The sequence below is a fragment of the Carcharhinus amblyrhynchos genome, chromosome 7 (assembly GCF_965287045.1).
Source record: "Carcharhinus amblyrhynchos chromosome 7, sCarAmb.v2.hapA, whole genome shotgun sequence".
Classification (NCBI taxonomy): Eukaryota; Metazoa; Chordata; class Chondrichthyes; order Carcharhiniformes; family Carcharhinidae; genus Carcharhinus; species Carcharhinus amblyrhynchos.
The window spans coordinates 22,437,494-22,459,651 of NC_137330.1; the positions used below are offsets into that span (position 1 = coordinate 22,437,494).

Sequence of the window (22,158 nt, forward strand, 5' to 3'; positions counted from 1 at the left end):
ACGGACCAAGGAGCTGAGTCACACCACCTGGACCACTCCAATACCCTTTTGCTCTAGCCTAAACTCTAATCCATTCTCTTGTTGTCTAAGTGCAGGATTTTTCTATTACTGGAAGATGGTATTAGAATTGATTGATAGGTGCTTGATGTCCAGTGCAGGCATGATGTGCCAAAAGGCCTCTTTCTGTGCTGTTAACCTCTACGACTCTAACTGAAAATGACCAAAAATGAATAATTGTCTCCATATAGCCAGCAGGTGGAGTTACTCCATTTCAGGTGAAGCCTAAAGGTTCAGTTAATTTGAAATTCTTTTTGGAAAGAGCAAGTTATGTTGATCATTGCAGCGTTTATATACACCTGCACAAATTTTTAAAATCGTTTTTTGTTTACAGGTACAGAGCACCTGAAGTTCTTCTACGATCAACAAATTATAGTTCTCCTATTGACATGTGGGCTGTTGGTTGTATTATGGCAGAACTCTATACGCTAAGACCTCTTTTTCCTGGCTCCAGTGAAATAGACGAGATTTTCAAAATTTGCCAAGTTTTAGGAACACCTAAAAAGGTATGAAATCTTATCAAATTGGTTGCAGTTATTTTAAAATTGCAAAGGATAAGTACTGATGATGCCCATAGCGCTCACCATTGATATAGCGAGTGGGATAGAAACCAAGTAAAGAAATAGTACTCAGATAATGTTAAGCTTGACTTTTAAAAGCCTGAATATTATTGGGCATAATGGAAAACTTGAAAAGGTGGAGTTCTATGAGTTTTTTTGAGAAAAATATCTTGCAGTTTTTACATATTTGTGACTCTTACAAAGTTTAAACATCTTTTCTATTGCGTGAGAAAAGAAATGGTGAGCCTGCATTTGCCGCAAACAACTTTTTGTGTATAAGTGTTGTACTGGAACAATCATGTTCTTTTGGACAGGAGGGCTAACTCATTTATCATAATGCTTAACCAATAATTAAACCATTCCATTACCAAGACGACTTGCCCTTCAACTGAGCCTCACAGCTGGGCCATTCTAATACCCTCTTGTTGTGGCCTAAACTCAAATCCATTCTCTTATTATCTAACTGCAGGATTTCTTTTACTGCTTTACTTATTGAGCTTATTAGAATACAACAGCCTGCATCATTGTGAGGGCAGAGGTCCCAACTCTCATCATCATCTATCTCCATTTGGTCCTTTTTGCCTCACCTACTTAGTTTAAAGATGCTACTCATTTTCGTATCTGTCCATAGCTTCACCCCACTTTACTTCAGCAACTACAGTTGCATGTTGTCAAATGAACCGTTCATATCTTCAACATTTGTTTACTATTTATTAAAACAATAAATGTTGGAAAAACTCATCAGGACAGAGAAATGGGTACCATTCCGGACCAGTGGCTTTTCGATAAAACTGGAAAAATGACAACAGAAAAATGATGGTTTTGATTGGCTGACGCTGTTCTGCCTTAAAAACCAAAGGGAAGGGTGGGAAAAAGAGTAAAAGAGAAGGTCTGTGGTCAGGTGGAAGGAGAGGGAAATTAAATGGCAAAATTGAAAACACATCAACAAAGTAAAAAGAAACAAATTGGGGGCAGAAGTTATCTGATTTCTTTTGAACTGAAATGTGGATTCTGGAAGGCTGTAAAGTGCTTCATCAAAAGATGCGGTTCTGTGCTTGAACGTCACTGGGACATTACAGGAGACTGAAGACTGAGTAGGAACCAGGTAGAGAAGCAAAATGATTTGATTTATTATTATCAAATGGATTGTATGCAGTGGAAAATATTGTTTCTTGCACACTATATAGACAAAGCATACCATACATAGAGAAGGAAGGGAGAGAGTACAGAATATAGTGTTACTGTCACAGCTAGGGTGTAGAGAAAGATTAACTTAACGCAAAGTAGGTCCATTCAGAAGTATGGCATCAAGGAAAAGGCTGTTCTTGAGTCGATTGGTACGTGTCCTCAAACTCCTGTATCTTTTTCCTGACGGAAGACGGTGGAAGAGAGAATGTCCAGAGTTCATGGGGTCCTTGATTATGCTGGCTGCTTTTCAAAGTCAACAATGGATCCCATTGGATGGGAGGCTGGTTTGAGTAATGGACTGGGCTTCATTCATGACCCCTTGTAGTTTATTGCGGTCTTGGGCAGAGCAGGAGCCGTACCAAGCTGTGATACAACCAGAAAGAATGTTTTCTATGGTGTATCTTAAATGTTGGTGAGTGTCATAGCAACATGCTACATTTCCTTAGTCTCCGAAGAAAGTTGAGGCATTGGTGAGCTTTCTTAACTGTTGCGATGGTAGGCAGGCAAGGACCAGGACAGATTGGTGATCTGGACACCTAAAAATTTGAAGCTCTCGACCATTTCTACTTTGTTCCGTTGATATACACAGGGGCATGTCCTCCACTATGCTTCCTGTAGTCCATGACTATTTCCTTTGTTTTGTTGACATTGAGGGAGAAATTATTGTTGTTGCACCAGATCACCGGATTCTCGCTCTTTCCTGTACTCCTGTCTCGTCATTATTTGAGATCTGACTCACTACGGTGCTGTCACCAGCAAACTTGAATATTGAGCTGGAGGGAAATTTGGCCACACAGTTTGAGGTGCATAAAGAATATAGTAGGGGACTGAGGACACATCCTTGTTGGGCACCAATGTTAAGGATGATAGTGAAGGAGGTGTTGCTGCCTATCCTTACTGATTGCAGTCAGTGGGTTAGGAAGCCTAGGATCCAGTCAGAGGAAGGAGTCAAGCCCCAGGCTATGGAGTTTGGAGATGAGTCTTGTAGGAATAATGGTGTTGAAGGCTGAGCTGTAGTCAATAAATATGAGTCTAGCATAGGTGTTTTTGTTATCTAGTGTTCCAGACTTGACTGTAGGGCCAGGGAGATGGTGTCTGCTGTGGACCTGGTGTGGCAGTAGCCTAATTGCAGTGGCTCCAGGCAATCTGGGAGGCTGGAATTGATCTGTGCTATGACTAACCTTTTTGAAGCACTTCATAATAATGGATGTCAGTACTACCGGATGATAGTCATTAAGGCACACTGCCTGGCTTTTGGTACTGGGTGATGATTATATTCTTGAAGCAGATTGTTGTAAAGAGAGGTTGAGGATGTCTGAATACCGCTGCCAGCTGGCTGCTGAAGGATTTGAGTACTCATTCAGGTACTCCATCCAAGCCAGTTGCTTTCCATGGGTTGACTTTTGAGAAGGTTGCTCTGACATCTGCAATAGTGACCTCAGATGCGGGTTCGTCTGAGGCTTCCAGGGTAGAGGGCTTGTTCTTGCTGACTATGACAAGATCTGCAAGATCTTGTTCAAAATGGGCATAGAATGCCTTGAGCTCATTGGGGAGGAATGCATTAGTACTGGAGATTTTACATGCCTTCATCATGCAGATCTTGCCATAGTCTGTGTAGCTAGTCTGGGACCTAGCTTGGTCCGGTACTGTCTTTTGGCATTGTTGGTGGTTCTCTGATCATAGCTGACAGGCAACTAGAAGCTTGCAATTGAATGCAAGTGTCCTTCAAAGCAGCCACCAAGTCTGAGCTTTGTCTTCAGTGTAGAGAAGACAGCGTCATCTATAGTGAACACAATATATTGAACAAAGGGCTTATAAATCAATTTAATCTGGAAGGAATACTTTTAGTACTCCTTTTAGTTTGAGGCCTTGGGTGGTGAGGAGGAAAGGTAAAAGGGAAGGTGTTGAATGAGATCATAACCTCTGTCCCTTTTTTCCACTTATTGCTTGTTTTGTTTTTTCCTTTTTCCTCTTTAGACAGTAGCTGTTACTTCTGTGGCTCATTTTCTCTAGACATATCTTTTGTTTCTTTGTTTGACCCATTTCCACTCCCTTTTGCTTTGCACAACCAGCTGTTTTGCCATTTAATCATTCTTGCCCTCCACACAATCATAGACCTTCCCTATTCTCTCTCCCACTCCCCCCTCACCCTGATTCTGGACCTTTCCTAGCTATAATGAAAGATCATCGACCTGAAACATTAACTGTTTCTCTCTCTGCTGATGCTGCCAAACCGATTTCCAGCATTTTCTGTTTTTATTTTAGATTTATCAAAATTTACTTTTGATCCACAATATTTTTCTCTTGTATTGTTTTATTGATTGTTCCTTGAATGCGCTGTTTCACCAGCAGTGAATAATCTTTCAGTTACCAATGTTCAGTACCTCACTCTTGAAGCCTGTTCACTTTGTTCAACACTCCCCACTCCCCAATTCCCCCATTGCTCATTTTAGACAATACTTTGCTCTGAGCAGTCCAAGTTTCTGTGCACTAGATTCAAATTGCATTTTAAAAGTACTATTAGTTTTCTGAGTTTAGGGCCTATATTCAGGAAATAAATGGCAACTTAGGTTGTTCATATAACTTTATTGCTGTGTCAGTGTGTATATTTGTATCAGCCAACTTTCTAATTCCCATCTTTTAGAATAATTGGTCAGAGGGCTATCAGCTTGCAGCAGCCATGAACTTCCGTTGGCCGCAGTGCGTCCCAAATAACCTCAAGACTCTGATTCCCAATGCAAGTAGTGAAGCTATTCAGCTCATGAGAGATATGCTCCAATGGGACCCAAAGAAGCGACCAACTCCAAGCCAGGTGAGTTTTTAAACAATAACTAGAAGGAATACAACAGATTAGTTTTTAAGTGTATGTGACTAGTGCTAATATAAAATTATTATAACCTACAATTGATTGTAGAAAGGGTAAAATCATAGAATCTTGCAACACTAAAGATGTTTCAGTCCATTCTGCTGACTTTCAAAAAGTTCCTAATTTGTCCAGTTCATGGTGAAATCATAGGAGTAAATTAGTTTTGGCTGGGTGTGAAAATTTGTACACTAGTAAATTAATGGAAGAAAAATCAAATGGAGTTCCAAAATATGAATGTGGTCCTCCCAACAGAGATTATACAGAGATGTTACATTTTTCTATAAAAATTATGGGCCAATACTACTTGGAAAACCAAAATTAAATGGGGAGAAGAGCCAAGATGTCGAGGGCAATTGGGTATTGGCAATAAATGCTGGCCTAGCTAGTGATGTCTTATCCTGCAAATTAATAAAATATGCAATATAAATTGTTCCTTTTGAAGGTTGATAATTTTCCACATGTCCTGATGAGTTTAAGAGGTGAAGCTTCAAAAGCATCCCTCTCTTTCCAGCAATACTGAGTTCTGTACTACCAAATGACAATTTGCTTTGTGGTCAACTTCAATAAATACGTGCTTTTGCATTATCATTTTGCTGATTGGTTGAAGTGAAACATGCTGTTTACCTTTAACCCTCCCATGTTTTTGGAGACCTTGTATCTGATTTTCTCATTCTTCGCACTCTGACTCTAATGGAACTTCTCAAATCATTCTGATAGCTAGAAGTTTGTAACTCTTTTGTTACAATGTGATCGGGGCTGCACACGGACAGGGGTGGGGGAGAGATCAGAGCTGAACATTAGTTTGTGGTTACACCAATTATAATTTCTAGCTACTCAATCCAATTTTGAAATTGGTATTCCCCCCTCTATTTTCATGGTTCTAAAAAATATATAGTTCATACATCCTTGAGTGAAAATTAATTGGTTTGGCCTGTTAAATACATCAATATAATTGTTGTTTGTGCCCCAATTTAAAAGTTAGTAAAGTTTAAAATTGATTTATTAGTCACAAGCAGGGTTACACTATCATTGCCATGCGTTGCTGTGAAATTCCCCAAGTCATGGCAGTCCAGCGCCTGTTTGGGTTAATGTGCCAAACCAGCACATCTTTCAGAATGTGGGAGGAAACCAAAGCACCCAGAGGAAACCCGCGCAGACACAGGGAGAACATGCAAATTCCACACACACAGTGACCCAAGCCTGGAATTAAACCTTGGTCCCTGGCGCTGAGGCAGCAGTGCTAACCACTGTGCTACCTTGCCGTCCATACTGGCATTTGTGTCGCCAACAACAGTACTTTCACTGCTGCTGGTTTCGTGTCATCGGACCAGTATGTGGCATTTATATAGGAGCAAGTCTCCCAAACTTAAGTGCCCAACAGGCAGGAAAATGGGAGATTTTCCCACGTGTTTTTTGGGTGTACTTAGCTGAACGAATCTCTGACGCACTGTGCTCCACAGACTGCCTTGGGGATTCATACTGATAAAGGGGGTGGGGCTTCATCCGTTGGAGAGGCTGAAATCAGCATGCTGAGCAGACAACTGCACATGCGCCAATCTGTCAGTGGGGAGATCAGTGCATTTGCACTGGCCTCCCCCTTCCAATCACTGACTTCCCAGACCCCATCCGCCCCGCCAGTGTGCAGTCCTGATTCACTGCCCCCCCCGCCCCCCACCGATCCCGTTGCAGTGTGTGTGCAGCACGTACCACCACCCCACCATTACCATCGATTGGCCCCTTTGCACTGCCAGGGTGCTCGGCTGGCCGTGCAAAGGTGGCAGTGCCCGAGGAGCATTCCCCCTTGCAACCCAATCTCCGGGAGGAGCGGTCCTTAATTGCTTCTGATTCCACCAGCGGGGTAATTGCACCTTGTCTGTATTGATGGGGACACAAGTGAGCCTGGAGACTGCTGTGCTGGTGGTGTGAAATTCTCTTACTAATCTTCTGATTTGGGGAAAGTGATAAATGGCAATGTATTTGATATATTTTCTTCTTTAAGCTTTAGTTTTCTTGTTAAGATTTTATAACCACCAAAAAAGGACATTTAATTTAGCATACCTAGAGTCTCTGCTACTTGGTTTCTTTTTAGTGCTTATGTCCTTTAGTAAAAGATTCTCTCATTTGATTTAAGAATTTATTTACTGATCATAACTGTAGGAAAGGACATCCCTTCTAAATTTCACTATTCCCATTCTTTGAAAGCTTGAAAAGTGATGTAGAAGGGCCATCAAAGCCAAAACTTTTCTTCTTTGTTCTGTGGTTCCACTGGGTAGCAGTTGAGAATAGAGCATATTATACCTGGGACATTGAATCTCTTGAATCATATCTGAGTGTCATACTCTGCTCAGATTAACAAATTCGATGTAAACTAAGGATTTAATATACTATCTTTCTTTCTGGTTATTTAAAAAATATATTTATCATTGAATCATGGAGGACTTACCTAGTTATTCAGAATTCTTCAGTATAACCTTTTGCAATTCTTTTTATTTGTAGGCACTACGGTATCCCTATTTCCATGTTGGCCAAGCTCTGGGTACTCCTCAGCAAGTGCAAGAACAAGGAAAACAGCAGAAAGAAATACAATACAAACATCAAGCTAATCAATTGAAGCCTGTACCTCCACCTCAGCCTCCAACTCTGCATCATCCTCATCCACCTTCAAAGCCACTTCAACAAATTACACCCTCACAGCACCAAATTTGTGCACGGCAAACAGATCTAGCACCTAGTTCACTTGAAAGAGGAAACCAAAGTGAACAAGAGATACCCCATCAAAATATTTTACCTTCAATAAATACCAAAAAGTGTCAAGTAAGACTTTGTGTATTTAGGAATAACAATATTATGCTGTAGTGAATGTACTGGTTAGCGTTGTAGATTTATTTATAGTGCAAGAGACAAAAGTGACCAAATCATCCATTATTTTAGGATTAGTTTTACATTGTTAAGACAATGTGACTTTATCTCATTTTAATTACATTTGCAAGAGACCTGATCCAAAATGTGATACTTGATATATACGTTATAAGATAGTTCTGTTAACCTGCAAGTGCTGTTTTCCATTAGGAACATGGGATTGTGATATTGCCCTTGATAACTGCACAAATCAAAGTCTCAAATGATGTCCTCTGACTGAGGATGCATTGTTCCTCTTCATTCAATTATTGACATGACCAGCTACACCATCATGTTCCAGCAGCCTTATCCCGTTTGATTGAACACCTCTTGTTTGGTTCCACCCTTGGCTATTGAACTACAACCATTTCCAGTGAAGGATTCCCTCCCATCTTGATACAAATCCCTGGTTAGATCCCAAAATTTAAACTTTATTTGTGTCACAAGTAGGCTTACATTAATACTGCAATGACGTTGTGGTGAAAATCTCCTAGTCTGACACCTTTTTGAGTACACTGAGGGAGAATTTAGCGTGGCCAATGCACCTAACCAGCACTTTGCAGCACCAAGAGCAAATGTGGGCACCGCACATTAGGAAGGTGTATTGGACTTGGAGGGAATACAGTGTAGGTTTGCAGAAATGATACCTGGACTTCAGGTGTTTAATTGTGAGGAGAAATTATGCAATTTAGGCCTGTTTCTCCAGAATTTAGAAGGTTATGGGTGATTTGATCTAAGTCTTCAAGATATTAACAGGAAAAGACAGGGTAGATAAAGAAACTATTTACACTGGTTGAAGATTCTGGCACTAGAAGGCATAGTCTAAAAATTGGGATCAGGATGTTCAGGAGAGACGTTAGGAAGTACTTCTATACACAAAAGGGGGTAGTGGTTTGGAAACCCCTTCCACAAATGGCAGCAGATGCTAGATCAGTTGCTCATTTAGAATCTGAAATAATTTTTTAAGCTTTAAGGTTTTAAGGGATATGGGCCAAAGGAGATTAGGACACAGATCAGCCATTGAATGGCGGAGCAGGCTGAAAGTGCTGAATGGCCTACTCATGTTCTATTGTCACCGCGGTACACCAAAGATCCACCTTTGGTCCTTTTATTCCTTATCTGCCCCTTGCCAACATCATTCGGCTTCTGTATGTATGCTGACAGCACCCATCTCTAACTCTTTACCATCTCTCTGGATGCTCCATTGCCTCAGTTGTCTGGCACCCAGTTTTGGATGAACTGCTATTTCCCTGAAAGCCAAAATCTTTAACCTGCTCCACAATTTTCTTACATTTGTCACTGATTCCATTCTCCCCTCTGCTCACTGTCTCAAGAATAAAGTAGCTTATTACTGCCTCAGTATTCCAGCTCTAATCTCAACTTCCAACCTCATATCCTCCATTACAAAAACTGCCTACATCTGTATCTATAATGGTGCTTGCCTCTGTCCATTCCTTGGTCTTTTTGTGCTGAAACTTCAACCCCAGAGCTCAGTTGTTCAATGCTTTCATCTAGTTTTCCATATTCTGTATATGCATGTCCTGGCATAGGCTTTTGACTTCTGAAATTCTTCAATTTAAAATTTTCATGCCAGTGTATATATTTTTCCATATGTTTTCTATAACACACGCCCAGGGTTCTCTGTTCCTTCAATTGTGGCATTTTGTATATTTCACATTCTTTTCGTTCCACCATGGCAGCTGCAAGCTCATCCACATAAGATACCTACCATGCTCTGAAGATCCCTCCCTAAGTTCCTCCTCCTTAAAACATAGCACTGACCATTCTTTTAGGCATGTCTTCTGTGTCATCTTTGACTCAACATCTATTTTTACATTGCCTCATCGTACCTTTAAAATTCCTCAGCATAAGTTGCTTTGCTCAAGAGTTCTGTGTCACTGAATTGTTGTCAAGGATTCCAGTAAAATATGTTGACCATTTTACAGTTTGGTGTCCAGCCATTTGTTTTAATACTGGATGCATCTTTTTGTTTGATCTCAGAAAGTGATCAGGACGGAAGAAAATATATGCAGCAGCACCAAGACAAAAAGCGGTGCTCGACGATGGAGTCATGCGGTTTTGAAAGATTTCAACAACTGGAATGATATAGGAGATCTGGGATTTAATTCATCAACTAAAAATGCAAATTTAAATGATAAAAAAAGACAAAGTCAAGAATCACAGTTTAAGTAAGAAGACCATTATTGTGCCTAAATATGCTATTTTGTGTCTTTTTTTTCTTTTTGAACTTGTAATCTATTTTGATGTATTCCTATATTACAGAATGGGAAGTCTTTTAGATTTTGCTTCTTCAAATAGTAAATCAAACAGCAACAATATGCCTACAGCCATTATAATGCCTCAACTAGATACAACCACATCTAGAACTTCTTCAGCCAAGTATCACTATCTGAAACAATCCAGGTATTTGCCAGGTTCGTAAAGAGGAATGTAAGCTTTGAACTTGCAGCAAAATTAGACTAATTTATCTTGCACCTAATGCAACTGTTTGTCTAACAGCTAGCAGAGTTAATCATCTGTTTTCATGTCTCACTATCTGCATCTACTCCCAGGTTTCTGATTATTATTGGTGTCATTCACAAATTACCATCCTCCTTTTTATTAGTATCTTCTACCCTAAACTCCAAGTTTTGCATCATCAAATCATCATTTTTTGACTACCTTTCTGGTATTCTTTTCAACCTCAGTGATATCCTGTCCTGTGTGATTTTAAAGGAAAGAAAATGTTTAAATGGAATGAATTTGGAATACAGAATTCACTATAACACACTAAAAATTGGATCCTGATCTCAATTATTAATCTATTGCTAAGTGTAAATCAGTAGGTAATTACATATAACATAGGGATTGAAAATATACCATGTCCCTTTTTTGGTACGGATGGTAGAGGGGCTGTTGTAAGCTGGTGACAATAGCAAATATGTTCAATACGGTAGACGCATAGTATTATTTGTACTTCATAGAATCATAGAACCCTACAGTGCAGAAAGAGGCCCTTCGGCCCATCGCGTCTGCACCGAACACAGGCCCTATCCCCACATCCCTACATATTATACCCACTAATCCGTCTAACTTACACATCCCTGGACACTAAGGGACAATTTCTTAGTATGGCCAGTCAACCCAACCCGCACATCTTTGGACTGTGGGAGGAAACCGGAGTACCCAGAGGAAACCCACGTGGACACGAGGAGAATGTATGAACTCCACACTGACAGTAACCCAAGCCAGGAATCGAACCCAGGACACTGGAGCTGTGAAGTGGCAGTGCTAACCACTGCTACCATGCCATCCGTTACTTGATTAACAAACTAATACATTATTTTCCATGCAGCGTTAAAGCTGTCGTTGAAAGGAGATATATAGAGTGGAAAAAGTAAAAGTTGAATTGATAAAAGTCAAATAGATAGAGTTGAAGAATTTTAATTTCAAAATAGATTTAAAACAAAAAATATTTCGCCATTGTTTTGCTTAACCCACTTTGTATTTCTGAAAATGATGGACAACCATTAAAAGCAGGTACTACAGTTATAACAGCTGAAGCTTTTTGATTCTGCAGGAATAAATGCCAAGAGCACCCCACTTGCCAATGCAAGCAAAGATTTCAGTGCACATAGTCCCTGGGCCAATTCTAACCTTTCCAATAAACCTTTAGGAGTGGTTGGAGGAACTCTTCCCATCAGTTGTACCAATGCAGGTACTGTAATTACATTGTTTGATTATGGATAATACATTTTAAGTAAAATAATTTTTATGTGCATTGAAATATTTTGCAATTTGATAAAATACAGTTCTGTACAGTATATTCATACCTTAGTTGGTAAGTAAGCTTTATAAAGTGGCATACAGATTGGAGACTGATTCTGAAGAGCCTCAGTAGTTTTGTGTTATGTTACTTTATGTCACTTTAAGGTGAATGAGTATTGGGAGAATTATGGTTTTTGTAAGGCACTGTGAGGTGCTGCATGTCTTGGTCGTGATATTTTGTAGATATTTTCCATTTGGATTTACTTCTGATGGGGCCATTTAATCTTTACAGTGGCTAAAATTGAAGTAAGCATCTTTCTCAAATTCCCCTGTATCAAGGGACAAGCTATTTAAGAGTTCATCATTCATCACAATTAGCTAAATTGCTAAAATCATGTTGTGATTCCCAGATAATTATAATTGTAAGTAAACCAAACAGTGAGTGTCTTGTCATTTCCAACACTTTCTTGGGCATTGTCCTCTTACTGTCTGACAATTCAACTTTTGAGTTGAACACTGGAACCTGGGTGAGAAGTTCTGCTTCTCCATAGAGCGATTAATTGCATTTGCTCCCCATTTGTCTGCCACAGGAAATCAGAAACTTGGTGAGTGAACTCAGAGGAATCAACATCCTGTGGAATTTTATTTCTTTTCCCTCTTGGAAGGATATCTGTTGTCATAGTTACAGGAAAACTTGTCGTTTACATTGGCTTTTGTACTTTGGGTCCAAAAGGCATTAATTCTGAGTCATCTTGCTTTTATTTTTGAAACAAAATAATGACTTTTGCTTTGTTTTACACTGGTGGTCAAGATCAGTTTGAATTCCTCAGGTCAAACATGGCAAATACTAATTGAACTAATGTGGGAGAAAAGCGGAGGGCCAGGGACAAAGGAGTGGGAATAGCCGGGGCATATAGAACTGCCTGCCAGCCACTTGTGATGAATTGCATTTTGTGGTGTGCATTAGTTACTTTTGCTTATTATTGGATATTTCATCTCCATACTCAATTGGATGATGCATGCAAATATATTTTAACATGCCTTCCATGGTAGCAGAGAGGGCACATGCTTTTGATTTGTATGCTTTATTTCCTTGGCAATTGCTTATTGGTTATCTGTAACAGGGGAAAAAAGCATTGTGAATGGTGAAGCTGTCATTGTGGATTGTTCTATCAATCAAAATGGATGCTCCAGATCAGGAGAGCACAAACCCAGCTGATAATGGTTAGCTCCTGCAGTTTGCATCATTGTAAAAACAGCATCTGATTGGCAAACAGTGCTGGGTCTGCCACAACTTCTGAAGATACATGTATCAATCGCATGAAAACAGGGAACAGTAACTGTTTCTGTGACAAGTTTTTTGAAAATCTGACTGACTTGCTAATGGACCCTCCAGCAACAAAGGGTCACGATTGGGTAAAAACCAGACAAAAGTTTCATAATGGGAAATTCAGTTTGCCACTGTCGACAGCGAGGCAAAACCATTCCATCTGTTGTGCCCTGAGGTTTACTGACAGTGGGGTGTTCATTTGCAAAAACATTTTTGAACACATGCATTCTGGATTGCTCTGCATTTGCTTGGATGAGTGTAGCTCCAACAGCATAAGAAACTTGACACCAACTAGGAGAAAGCAACCGGTTTGAATGGAATCCCATCAACAAATATTCAATCCCTCCACCACTGCACATGAGCAGCTGTGTACCATCTAGAAGATGCACTATAGCGACTCACCAAAGCTCCTTAGGCATCACTTTTTGAACACATGACTGTGACCTTTGAGAAGGACAAGGGCAGCAGTTACATAAGAACACCACCACCTGGAAGTTTCCCTCCAAGTCGCTCACCATCCTGACTTGGAAATGTATTTTTTCCTTCACAGTCATTGAGTTAAAATCCTGGAACTCTGTCCCGAACAGCACTCTGGATGTACTACACCACCGGAATTACAGCAGTTCAGAAGGGCAGCACGCCATCTGCTTATCAAGGGCACTTAGGCATAGCCAGTGACGTCCACATCCTGTAAATTAGTTATAAAAAAATTTGGTCAATTTCCAATCATTTTGGAGAAGCAGTGTATGAAATTTCTCTACTGACATCATCACAATCAGTAGAAACAATTCTGAAACAATTTTTCTTGCATTCTGAAATTTTTGCTTTAGCCAATTTGAAAATTTTCTGAAGAGGTGATAAAGTCATTTGAGAACTAATTAAAAGCTATGAGATTAGCAAATGAATCTCAAACAGCCTGTTATAGTTAACTGCATCTCTCTGATGTACTCAAAATTAGGCTGAAACTGGTCTGAAAGATTTTCTTGCATTTTAACTTGCACTCATTTTCACCACTTATGTCAAATTTTTGAGATTTGCAAGGTTTATTGAGCAAAATATTGAACTGTGCAATAAGCTTAGAGGTCCATGTTCTGATATTTTGAATTGGTTATGTAATATATTACATCATATTGACAGGTGCAATTCAATTAGAACCATGAAATCACTCAAGACTTTTAATAGTATGGATATTGTTTCTCAAAACATTGAGCAGTTTTTAATCCATTTTCCATCTCCCAAGGCAATGTGTCTTGAGCCTTTTTTTGTGTAGGACCATGATTTTGTAGAGGATTCAGAAACCTACTACAAATGAACAGGCTCAGAATTACTGCTTCTGAAACATTGCTTGTAATTGGAGATCCATTCTTTAACTGATACAGTGGTTGGGTATGTGCAAAAAGACTTTGTGCTTTCTATTGTTTGAAATTGAATTTGAAATTGTCTACTGGTACAATAATGACTTGAACACCTTCTACTCTGGTTGCTTTATATTTTTAGTTTTTTATGAGAGAGACAAGCACACAGCACAGTGTGACTCTAGATTAGGAAATAGTGACAACACTGGATGCAAATGTTACCTTCTCCCCCACCTTTCTCCTCTTCCCCTCTCCACATGAGGGGTTGAAGTATTATTAAAGAATGTATATGATTTGGATCTGTCGTAAAATAAAAACCCACAATTGGCTATCCTACTCAAGTCATAAAGGTGATTGATATTGATAAATAGAAAAGTTATTGGTACTGTCAAGGTGTTTTTTGAGGTTAAGCTGAATAAGAGGGAGCTTTTAATACACAAAAACAGAATATGTTGGATAAACTCAGCAGGGCTGACAACATTTATGCGAAGAGTTAACGTTTTGAGTCTGTTTGACTCCGGAGCAGAAGAAGGGTAGAAATGTAATGGATTATATAGGGTGGAGAAGATGACATCAAATAAGTCAGGGATAGGTGGGAGCAAAGAAAGAGATTGACATGGCCACAAGACAAATGGAGTGTTAGTGATATCATTAAAGACTAAAGAGAGTGATAGCGTAAAGGACCTTTAGACATATAATGTAGTATGCATATTGAATTTTCTCTTACACCAAGATTATTCTGTCATTTGAATGAACTAACATAAATATAGCAAAATGGAAATGTAGTGGTTCAAAGAAAAATTACATTCCATGGCAAATTGTGATTGACTAATGTCGACTAATTATTTTAGGTAACAGAAGGCTGATCAAGGTAGTGCAGTAGATGTATATGTGGATTTTCACAAGGCATTTGATAAGTTGCAGACTTCAGAATGGCACCTACAAGTTGGTGAAAAGGGCAAGAGTATAGCATACATAGTTCAATGCAAGGAAGTGTGGAATGTTGTAGTTCACAAAGACTATCATAGAAAAATAATATATAGATATTGCATGGTTATGAAAGTATCAATGTGCAGAGAGAGCATGGTGTCTGTGTACCCAACATGCTTAAAGATAGGACAAGTTGATGAGTTGGTTACAAAGCATATTGGTTATGTGGGCTTATATAAGTAGAGCCACAGAATATAGAAACAGACTTTCTGATGTCAGGGCTTTATAAAATGAGTTTTGAACTGTTGAACTATCACAATTCAGGAATGATGTATAGAGGCCACAGGAAGGATGCGGGCTGCTATCAGGTCTGAGGGACTTCATTTATGAAGTGCAGTTGGAAAAGCTAGGAGTGCTCTTGGAACAGAGAAAGTTAAGATGTGAGTTATTGAGATTTGCAAGAAGATGGGATTTGTTAGAGAAAAAGACTCGACTTGGTGCCCAGTGAGAAGATAACCAAAGGTCTTTAAGATCACTAGCAAAATATCGAGAGGGAAGATGAAAGAGTTTTTTTTTCCCACTTGTTGGGATTTGGAATGCCCTACCTGAAGAAATGGTGGAAGCTGATTCTTGAATCCGAGTATAGGAATGAGATAGAGAATTTGGTGAACTGGTGCGGCAATTATAATCTCTCCCTCAATGTCAACAAAACGAAGGAAATTATCATCAACTTCAGGAAGTGTAGTGAAGAACATGCTTCTATATACATCAATGGAGGTGAAGTAGGAAGGGTTGAGAGCTTCAAGTTTTTAGGTGTCCAGGTCACCAACAACTTGTCCTGGTCTCCTTCCGTGCTGACACTAAAGCTAAGAAAGCCAACCAATGTCTCTACTTTCTCAGAAGATAAGGAAATTTGGCATGTCAGCTACAACTCTCTCCAACTTCTACAGATGCACCATAGAAAACATTCTTTCTGGTTGTATCATGGCTTAGCATCTGCCTTGCCCAAGACCGCAAGGAACTACAAAAGTTCATGAATGTAGCCCAATTCATCTCACAAACCAGCCTCCCACCCGTTGACTTTGTCTTCAATTCCTGCTGTCTTGGCAAAGCAACCATCATAAGTACGCACCCTGTTCTCTCTTCCACTTTCTTCCGTCGGGAAAAGGATACAAAAGTCTGAGATCACGTACCAACCTACTCAAGAACAGCTTCTTCTCTGCTGCCATCAGACTTTTGAATGGATCTACCTTGCATTAAGTTGATCTTTCTTTACACCCTAGCTATGACTGTAACGCTATATTCTCCACTTTCTCATTGCCTTCTCTATGAATGTTATGTTTTGTTTGTATAGCACACAAGAAACAATATTTTTCACATATACTAATACATGTGACAATAATAGATCAAATCAAAAAAAGATAATTTGAGTTATCTAGGTACTTGAAGATGAGGAACGTGTAGAATTGCAAACAAAGTAAATGTTGGATTAAGCACGGTTGGTTTTCCAAAAAACCAGCCATGGAACAGATAGTCCTATTGTGTTATATGTTCTATTATTATGTGATTTAGACTTTATCTCAGGTACTCAATTTCAATAATGATCCCAAATCGTTGTCATTCACTTTAGTGCACGTTTTTAAGAAATCCTGTAAATATTACAGTGGAAAATTAGACTTGTTCCTCAAATAAAAGTTGAAGTATTTTTCTGTCTTAATGAGTCAATACTTTTTCTTCTTTCAGTTTATACAACTGGCACTGATGCCTCTGGAGGATACACATCATTTCTTAAAAAAGAAGTTGGATCTGCTGGCCAAAGAGTGCAGTTGGCACCAGTTGTGGAAACTGATTCTAGTAAGTATAAAAAAGACTTATTTAACGGAATTGCTTGCAGTTTATAATTAACCTTCATAGCATATTCTTTACAACTTTTTCTACACACTTCCTCTGTACCCTCTTTGGGATATTGTTTCACAGATGCTGGTAGGTTCTCCCATACTTCATGCAAGTGATTTCAAGTGTCAGTTGAAACAGGGTCACCAAGCCACTTGACTAAAATATCAAGACCAAGTCCGATTTTATTCTTGCTTGTAATCTACAAATGCTTTCAGCAGGTGTTAACCAGGTAGCAAGTAGGAACAGTGATACTTTTAGTTTTCATTGCATTCTGTCCTCCATTTTTTAAAAATTCTTTTGCATGATGTGAGCATTGTTGACAAGGCCAGCATTTGTTGCCAATCCCCAAGGAGGTGGCAAAATGCTGTTTCGAACCACTGCAGCCGCTACGTCCACAATGTTGTTGGGAAGGGACTTCCAGAAATTTTAGGAGTTCCAGCAGCAGTGAAGGAATGGCAGTACATTCCCAAGTTCTATGTTCTGTGGCTTGGATGAGAACTTGGTGGTGTTCCATTGCATCTGCTGCCCTTCTGGGCTGTAAGGTCATGGGTTTGGAAGGTGCTGTCAAAAGAACGTTGGCTGAGATCTGCTAACTTACCCTGAATCAGGGACTGAACTGAGGACTTTGGTGATCTATAGCTTTTACTTGCTGTTTTTAAAGCAAATAGAAATGCAAATTAAATTCTGATTAGTAGAAAGTTTTATTTTTCTCTCAGTACATCTTGAGATAAAGTAGTTCATTGACAGTAGCAAAATTATGATGAATTGATGTAAGGAAAAAGTTGGGGAAGGGTATTGACAGAATAGCTATTTGCACATTTGTCTTCTGTAGATTATGCAACTTGGAAAGCCAGCCGATCACAGTTGGGGTGTCAGCCATATAATTCTTCAAGCAAGAACATCAGTGGGTTAATGCCACGCCCACCTGCAATCCACCCAATACATGGACGAATTGACTGGTCTTCCAAATATGGAGGACACCGATAAAAGTAGTTGTAAAAACATACAGCTACAGCTCAGTGGTATTGGTTTCTTAATATCATTTAAATATCACAGTTTATCTGATTGAAAGTTGTCATATAATTGCTGTTGGGATTGTTTCCATTAACAGTTGGTGTTTTTCCTCACTTCTGAAGAAAAAGATATTTTTGCAAGAGCTTTTTTGAAAATTTGTCAGTTAATAGTAATTTAATTTTTTACACTTTTTTTCTACTTCTGTATATATTGTGTAATGTACATAACAAGTTATTGAGGTTTATATATATATTTATGTATATAAATATATATATATGTGTGTGTGTGTAATGTATTCAGTATTTTATTAAAGGACAGGTAGACCCATGCAGATCTTTTTGCATATGAAAGCTAGCATTTAAACGGTATATTCTGACGACTGACATGCAGGCACACTAAAAGTGTGCATCATTGAAATTCGCCTACGGCAATTGAGCAGGGAGGCATTTATTTTTTTAATTTTTTTGGGCGGGGAAGTGAATTTGTTATGTGTGAAGAATCCCATTTTTTGTAGCAGATTCATTGAGCAATCTTCATGTAACAAATAAGCAGAGAAAAATATTCACTTTCTTTGTCTTTTATCACACGTCACTCAGTCTTTTGGGAATAGTGTTGTCCTGCCCTTGGGCCCCTCTCATTGTTAGCATAAAGAAATTTCCCAGTGGTGTCTTGCTCTTGTGCTACAAAAGATGCAGCAAATCTGTCGCTTGGAAACTTCTGATTGCAACATGTACCCTATCACTAAATGGCACAAGCATACTGGCAATCCAGTATTCCGTACTACTTTTACATCTCTGTTCTTTCCTTTCCTAGGCAATTTTCAGCTGTTATTGAAATTTATAGAGAATTACTCGGAGAAGTATTAACCATAGATTATTGTACGAGTTGACCATTGAAGCTTCGAAAATACTTTCCAAAAACATGGGCCTGAGTATAAATGTGAACCACTGGTTTTGGCAGATACTGTTTGGACTAAACTTAGACAAAGCAACTAAAGGACCAAACTAAATAACAAGTGCATCAGCATTCTCTCGTTTACCTGGCAAAAGAACTCTAAGGTGCACACTTAAGATTTTACTTGCACTTGCTAAAACTCTCCAATATATTTTGTTCACATTTCCTTTCTTGGAGCCTCCCACAATGGGCTCGCAGTTGGTTTAAAGATGACCATTTTCAATGTTGTGTTGTGACTAGCCACAATTTCTTGATTCCCGCCTTCTCAACATAAGTAACTTGCACCATCCCTTTCACACTGGGGAAAATATGGTCTTTCTGTGGATTGGGGTAAAGATCAAGGGCAAAGATCAGTCATCACTGGGACTAGAGCTTGTGTTTTCTGGTCTGCAATGTAACATTGGTTCCAGTGTTCAAGTAAAGTATCACTGGATGGTCTCCACTACATTTTATTTGTGGAGAGTTTTGAAACTATTTTTCCTGAGCTCTGTCATTATGTAAACTCTGTCTAACTTCCAGTGGTGTGGTTGTCTTTGTTTGGGGTGCCCTTTTTGCAATTTTTGGGAATTTTTTTCTATTAGTTTGAGAAAAACATGATGCTTCTGAATTATACTCATGTTACATCAATCTTTTCAAATCTATTTTAACCTGTAACATCTGATGAGCTATGCTATAGTAGTGCAATCAAAATGCATTAAAGCAATGCAGGAAATTGCATACATGTTAAAGTAATTCTAATTGTGCTTAATATTTTCCATTTTAAGATTAGTTTAAAATTTAGTCATTTTCTACAATGCTGTACTGTTAATTTCAAAGATTTTTCTCAAGTAATAAAACTGTTCCTTGGATCTATCCACATATGTATTTGTATAGAATTAAAATTTAGACTTTACTGCTCATCTCCAGTTTTCTTATCAGAGACCTAAAATCTGTTAGAATTGAGGATGTAAAGCATTTCAGGAAAAATAGGGAAAGTAGAAAGGGAAGTGGGAAGGCAGTACTAATTAGTGAAGGCATTTGACTGGATGTCCATGAAGGGGCAAAGACAGAATCCATTTAGTTGGTGTTGAGAAGCAAAAAGGGAATAGTCTGTGCTATAGGGAGTCTTTTCTTAACTTCCTAATGGTAAGAAGGAAATAGGACAGCAAATCTGTAGAGAAATCACATGTAAGAGCTATGAATGGTGATATTAGGAGATTTTAATGACCTCATTCCCGTTGGGATAATGTGAAATTTATTAGATGTGTTCGGGAGAACTCCTTGAGCAATAGGTTCTTGGTCCATCCATGAAGGAGACATTGCTGGATCTGGTGCTGTGAAATTAAATGGAACAAGTGGGCTAATTTGTGGGGCAATACATCAGTAAAGTGCTTGTTGTATCATAAGGTTTGGACCAACAATGGGGAAGACTAAGGGAATCAAGGTGAGGGCTCCTTGGGTGACTAGAGGTCTTGTGTATAGAGGTTTATAGCATGGAAACAGACCCTTTGGTCCAACCTGTCTGTGCTGCCCACTTTTTCCCACTAATTTAGTTCCAATTGCCCACATCTGGCCCATATCCCCTTCTACCCATCTTACCCATGTAACTGTCTAAATGCTTTTTGAAAGACACAATTGTATCCACCTCTACTACTGCCTCTGGCAGCTTGTTCCAGGCACTCTCACCACTCTCTGTGATGAGAGTGCCTGGAACATTGCCCTTCTGGACTCTTTTGTATCTCTCCCCTTTCACCTTAAACCTATGTCCTCTAGTTTTGGACTCCCCTATCTTCAGGAAAAGATGTTGACTACCTTATCTATGCTCCTTGTTATTTTAACAAAAATATGAAACAAAAAAAGAGGGTATATAATGCAGGTCAATTGGATGTGAAGTGAATACTAGACAAATACAGCTGTTTGAAAGGGGTGGTGAAGAGACAAATAAGAATAGAATGGCAGTTAACATAAAAGGAAACCTAAAAAACATCTGCTGATACGTAAATGCTAAGCAGGCAGTAAGAGGCAGGATGGAGTATATAACAGAGAAAGAAAGCCATTTATACTTAGATGCGCAAGTCACGGCTCGAATACTTCATGAACACTTTGCATCAGTGTTTACTAAAGAAGCAATGTCAACAAAATATCGATGCAGATGGTGGAGGTAATGAATTGGATGAAAATTGATAGAAAAGGCTGACCATGATCTTCCAAACTTCCCCAGCAGAGTTGCCAAAGGATTGAAGGGTGACAAAAAGACTCCCTTATTCAAGACCGGGTGTAAGGACACTCCTAACAACTATAGACCTGTCAGTTTAGTGTCAGTAGTGGCTGAGGTTTTGTAAATGATAGGAATGAACCAGCAGTTAGAGAAGTTTGGATTAACAAAGAGAGCCAATGCAGATTGTAAAAGGCAGATTGTGCTCAATGAATTTAATTGAATTTGTTGAAGGGAAAGCAAATGGGCACTGGCTGTATGGATTTTAAGAAAGCATTTGATAAAGTACAAAAAAGATTAGTTAACCAAATTGAGGGTCAATGTCAGCTTGAATAATGAACTCAAGTCCGAAATCCGAGTCTCAGTCTGGGCAGGAGTGGAGTGCAGCAGAGCTAATCTGGGAATGAATGGCATTGACTGAACTGAAAAAGAAATGAGAATCATATTACAGGAAAGTGGTGAGCTGATGCGCCAGTAAGGAATCTAAAGAGGCTAATCTTGAATAGCAGCAAATTGAGAAAATCTTATTATTAAGAGACTACCTGAGAACATTTTAAACATAAATAAACCTAATTAAATAGAGATGGCCATGCGGATGATGTAGCTGTGGTATGTGGGACCTGGTGGATCTAAATGTGAGTACGGTAACCACATGCAGAAAATGTTTGCAATTCAAGAAATGTGGGCTCATGTTGATGAACTGGAATCTGAATTTCAGACATTGCCGCATGTCAGGAAGGAGAGAGTTACCTTGACACTGTTTCAGGTAGTCACACTCTGTAGATGAAGTACTTCACATTGGGCAGTGGTCAGTGACAAGAGAGTATGACTACGAGTGAGGCAGATAGCTCCTGAATTTAGCATTGGAGGAGCCTCAGCTCTTGATCATATCCAATATGTACGAGGTACTTGATTCCTGTATAGATGAGGAAAAAACTGTAGGGAGAATGGGCATACTCACCACTGCACTCTGGTACAGGAAGCTAGTCAAGTGAGGGGGCAAAACCAAAAGTGGTTGTGGTGGGGGTTTCTATATTCAGGGTTACGGAGTAAACCCTTTGTAAGCAAGTTCAAGAGTCCTACAATGTGTGTTACCTACTTGGTGCCAGGATGAGCAACATGAAAGGATATTGGAGAGGGAAGAGGAG

General features: G+C 39.2%; 1 protein-coding gene across 2 annotated transcripts in view; it reads left to right on the forward strand.

Annotated features, from left to right (window-relative positions):
- mak (male germ cell-associated kinase) overlaps positions 1-22,158 on the forward strand; it is a 77,827-nt gene that overhangs the window by 31,956 nt on the left and 23,713 nt on the right. Inside the window, exons 7-14 of one of the 2 annotated variants that reach the window (XR_013886986.1) lie at positions 392-563; positions 4,450-4,617; positions 7,168-7,485; positions 9,571-9,758; positions 9,853-10,004; positions 11,150-11,287; positions 16,696-16,806; positions 17,681-17,870. Coding sequence is in view for 1 of the 2 variants with exons in the window: in XM_080192031.1 (XP_080048157.1) it covers positions 392-563; positions 4,450-4,617; positions 7,168-7,485; positions 9,571-9,758; positions 9,853-10,004; positions 11,150-11,287; positions 16,696-16,806; positions 17,681-17,835 (1,402 nt within the window). In the remaining variant the exon portion in view is untranslated. Of the gene's footprint in view, positions 1-391; positions 564-4,449; positions 4,618-7,167; positions 7,486-9,570; positions 9,759-9,852; positions 10,005-11,149; positions 11,288-16,695; positions 16,807-17,680; positions 19,673-22,158 lie in introns of those variants that run through there. The other variant, XM_080192031.1, reaches the window with a different exon arrangement.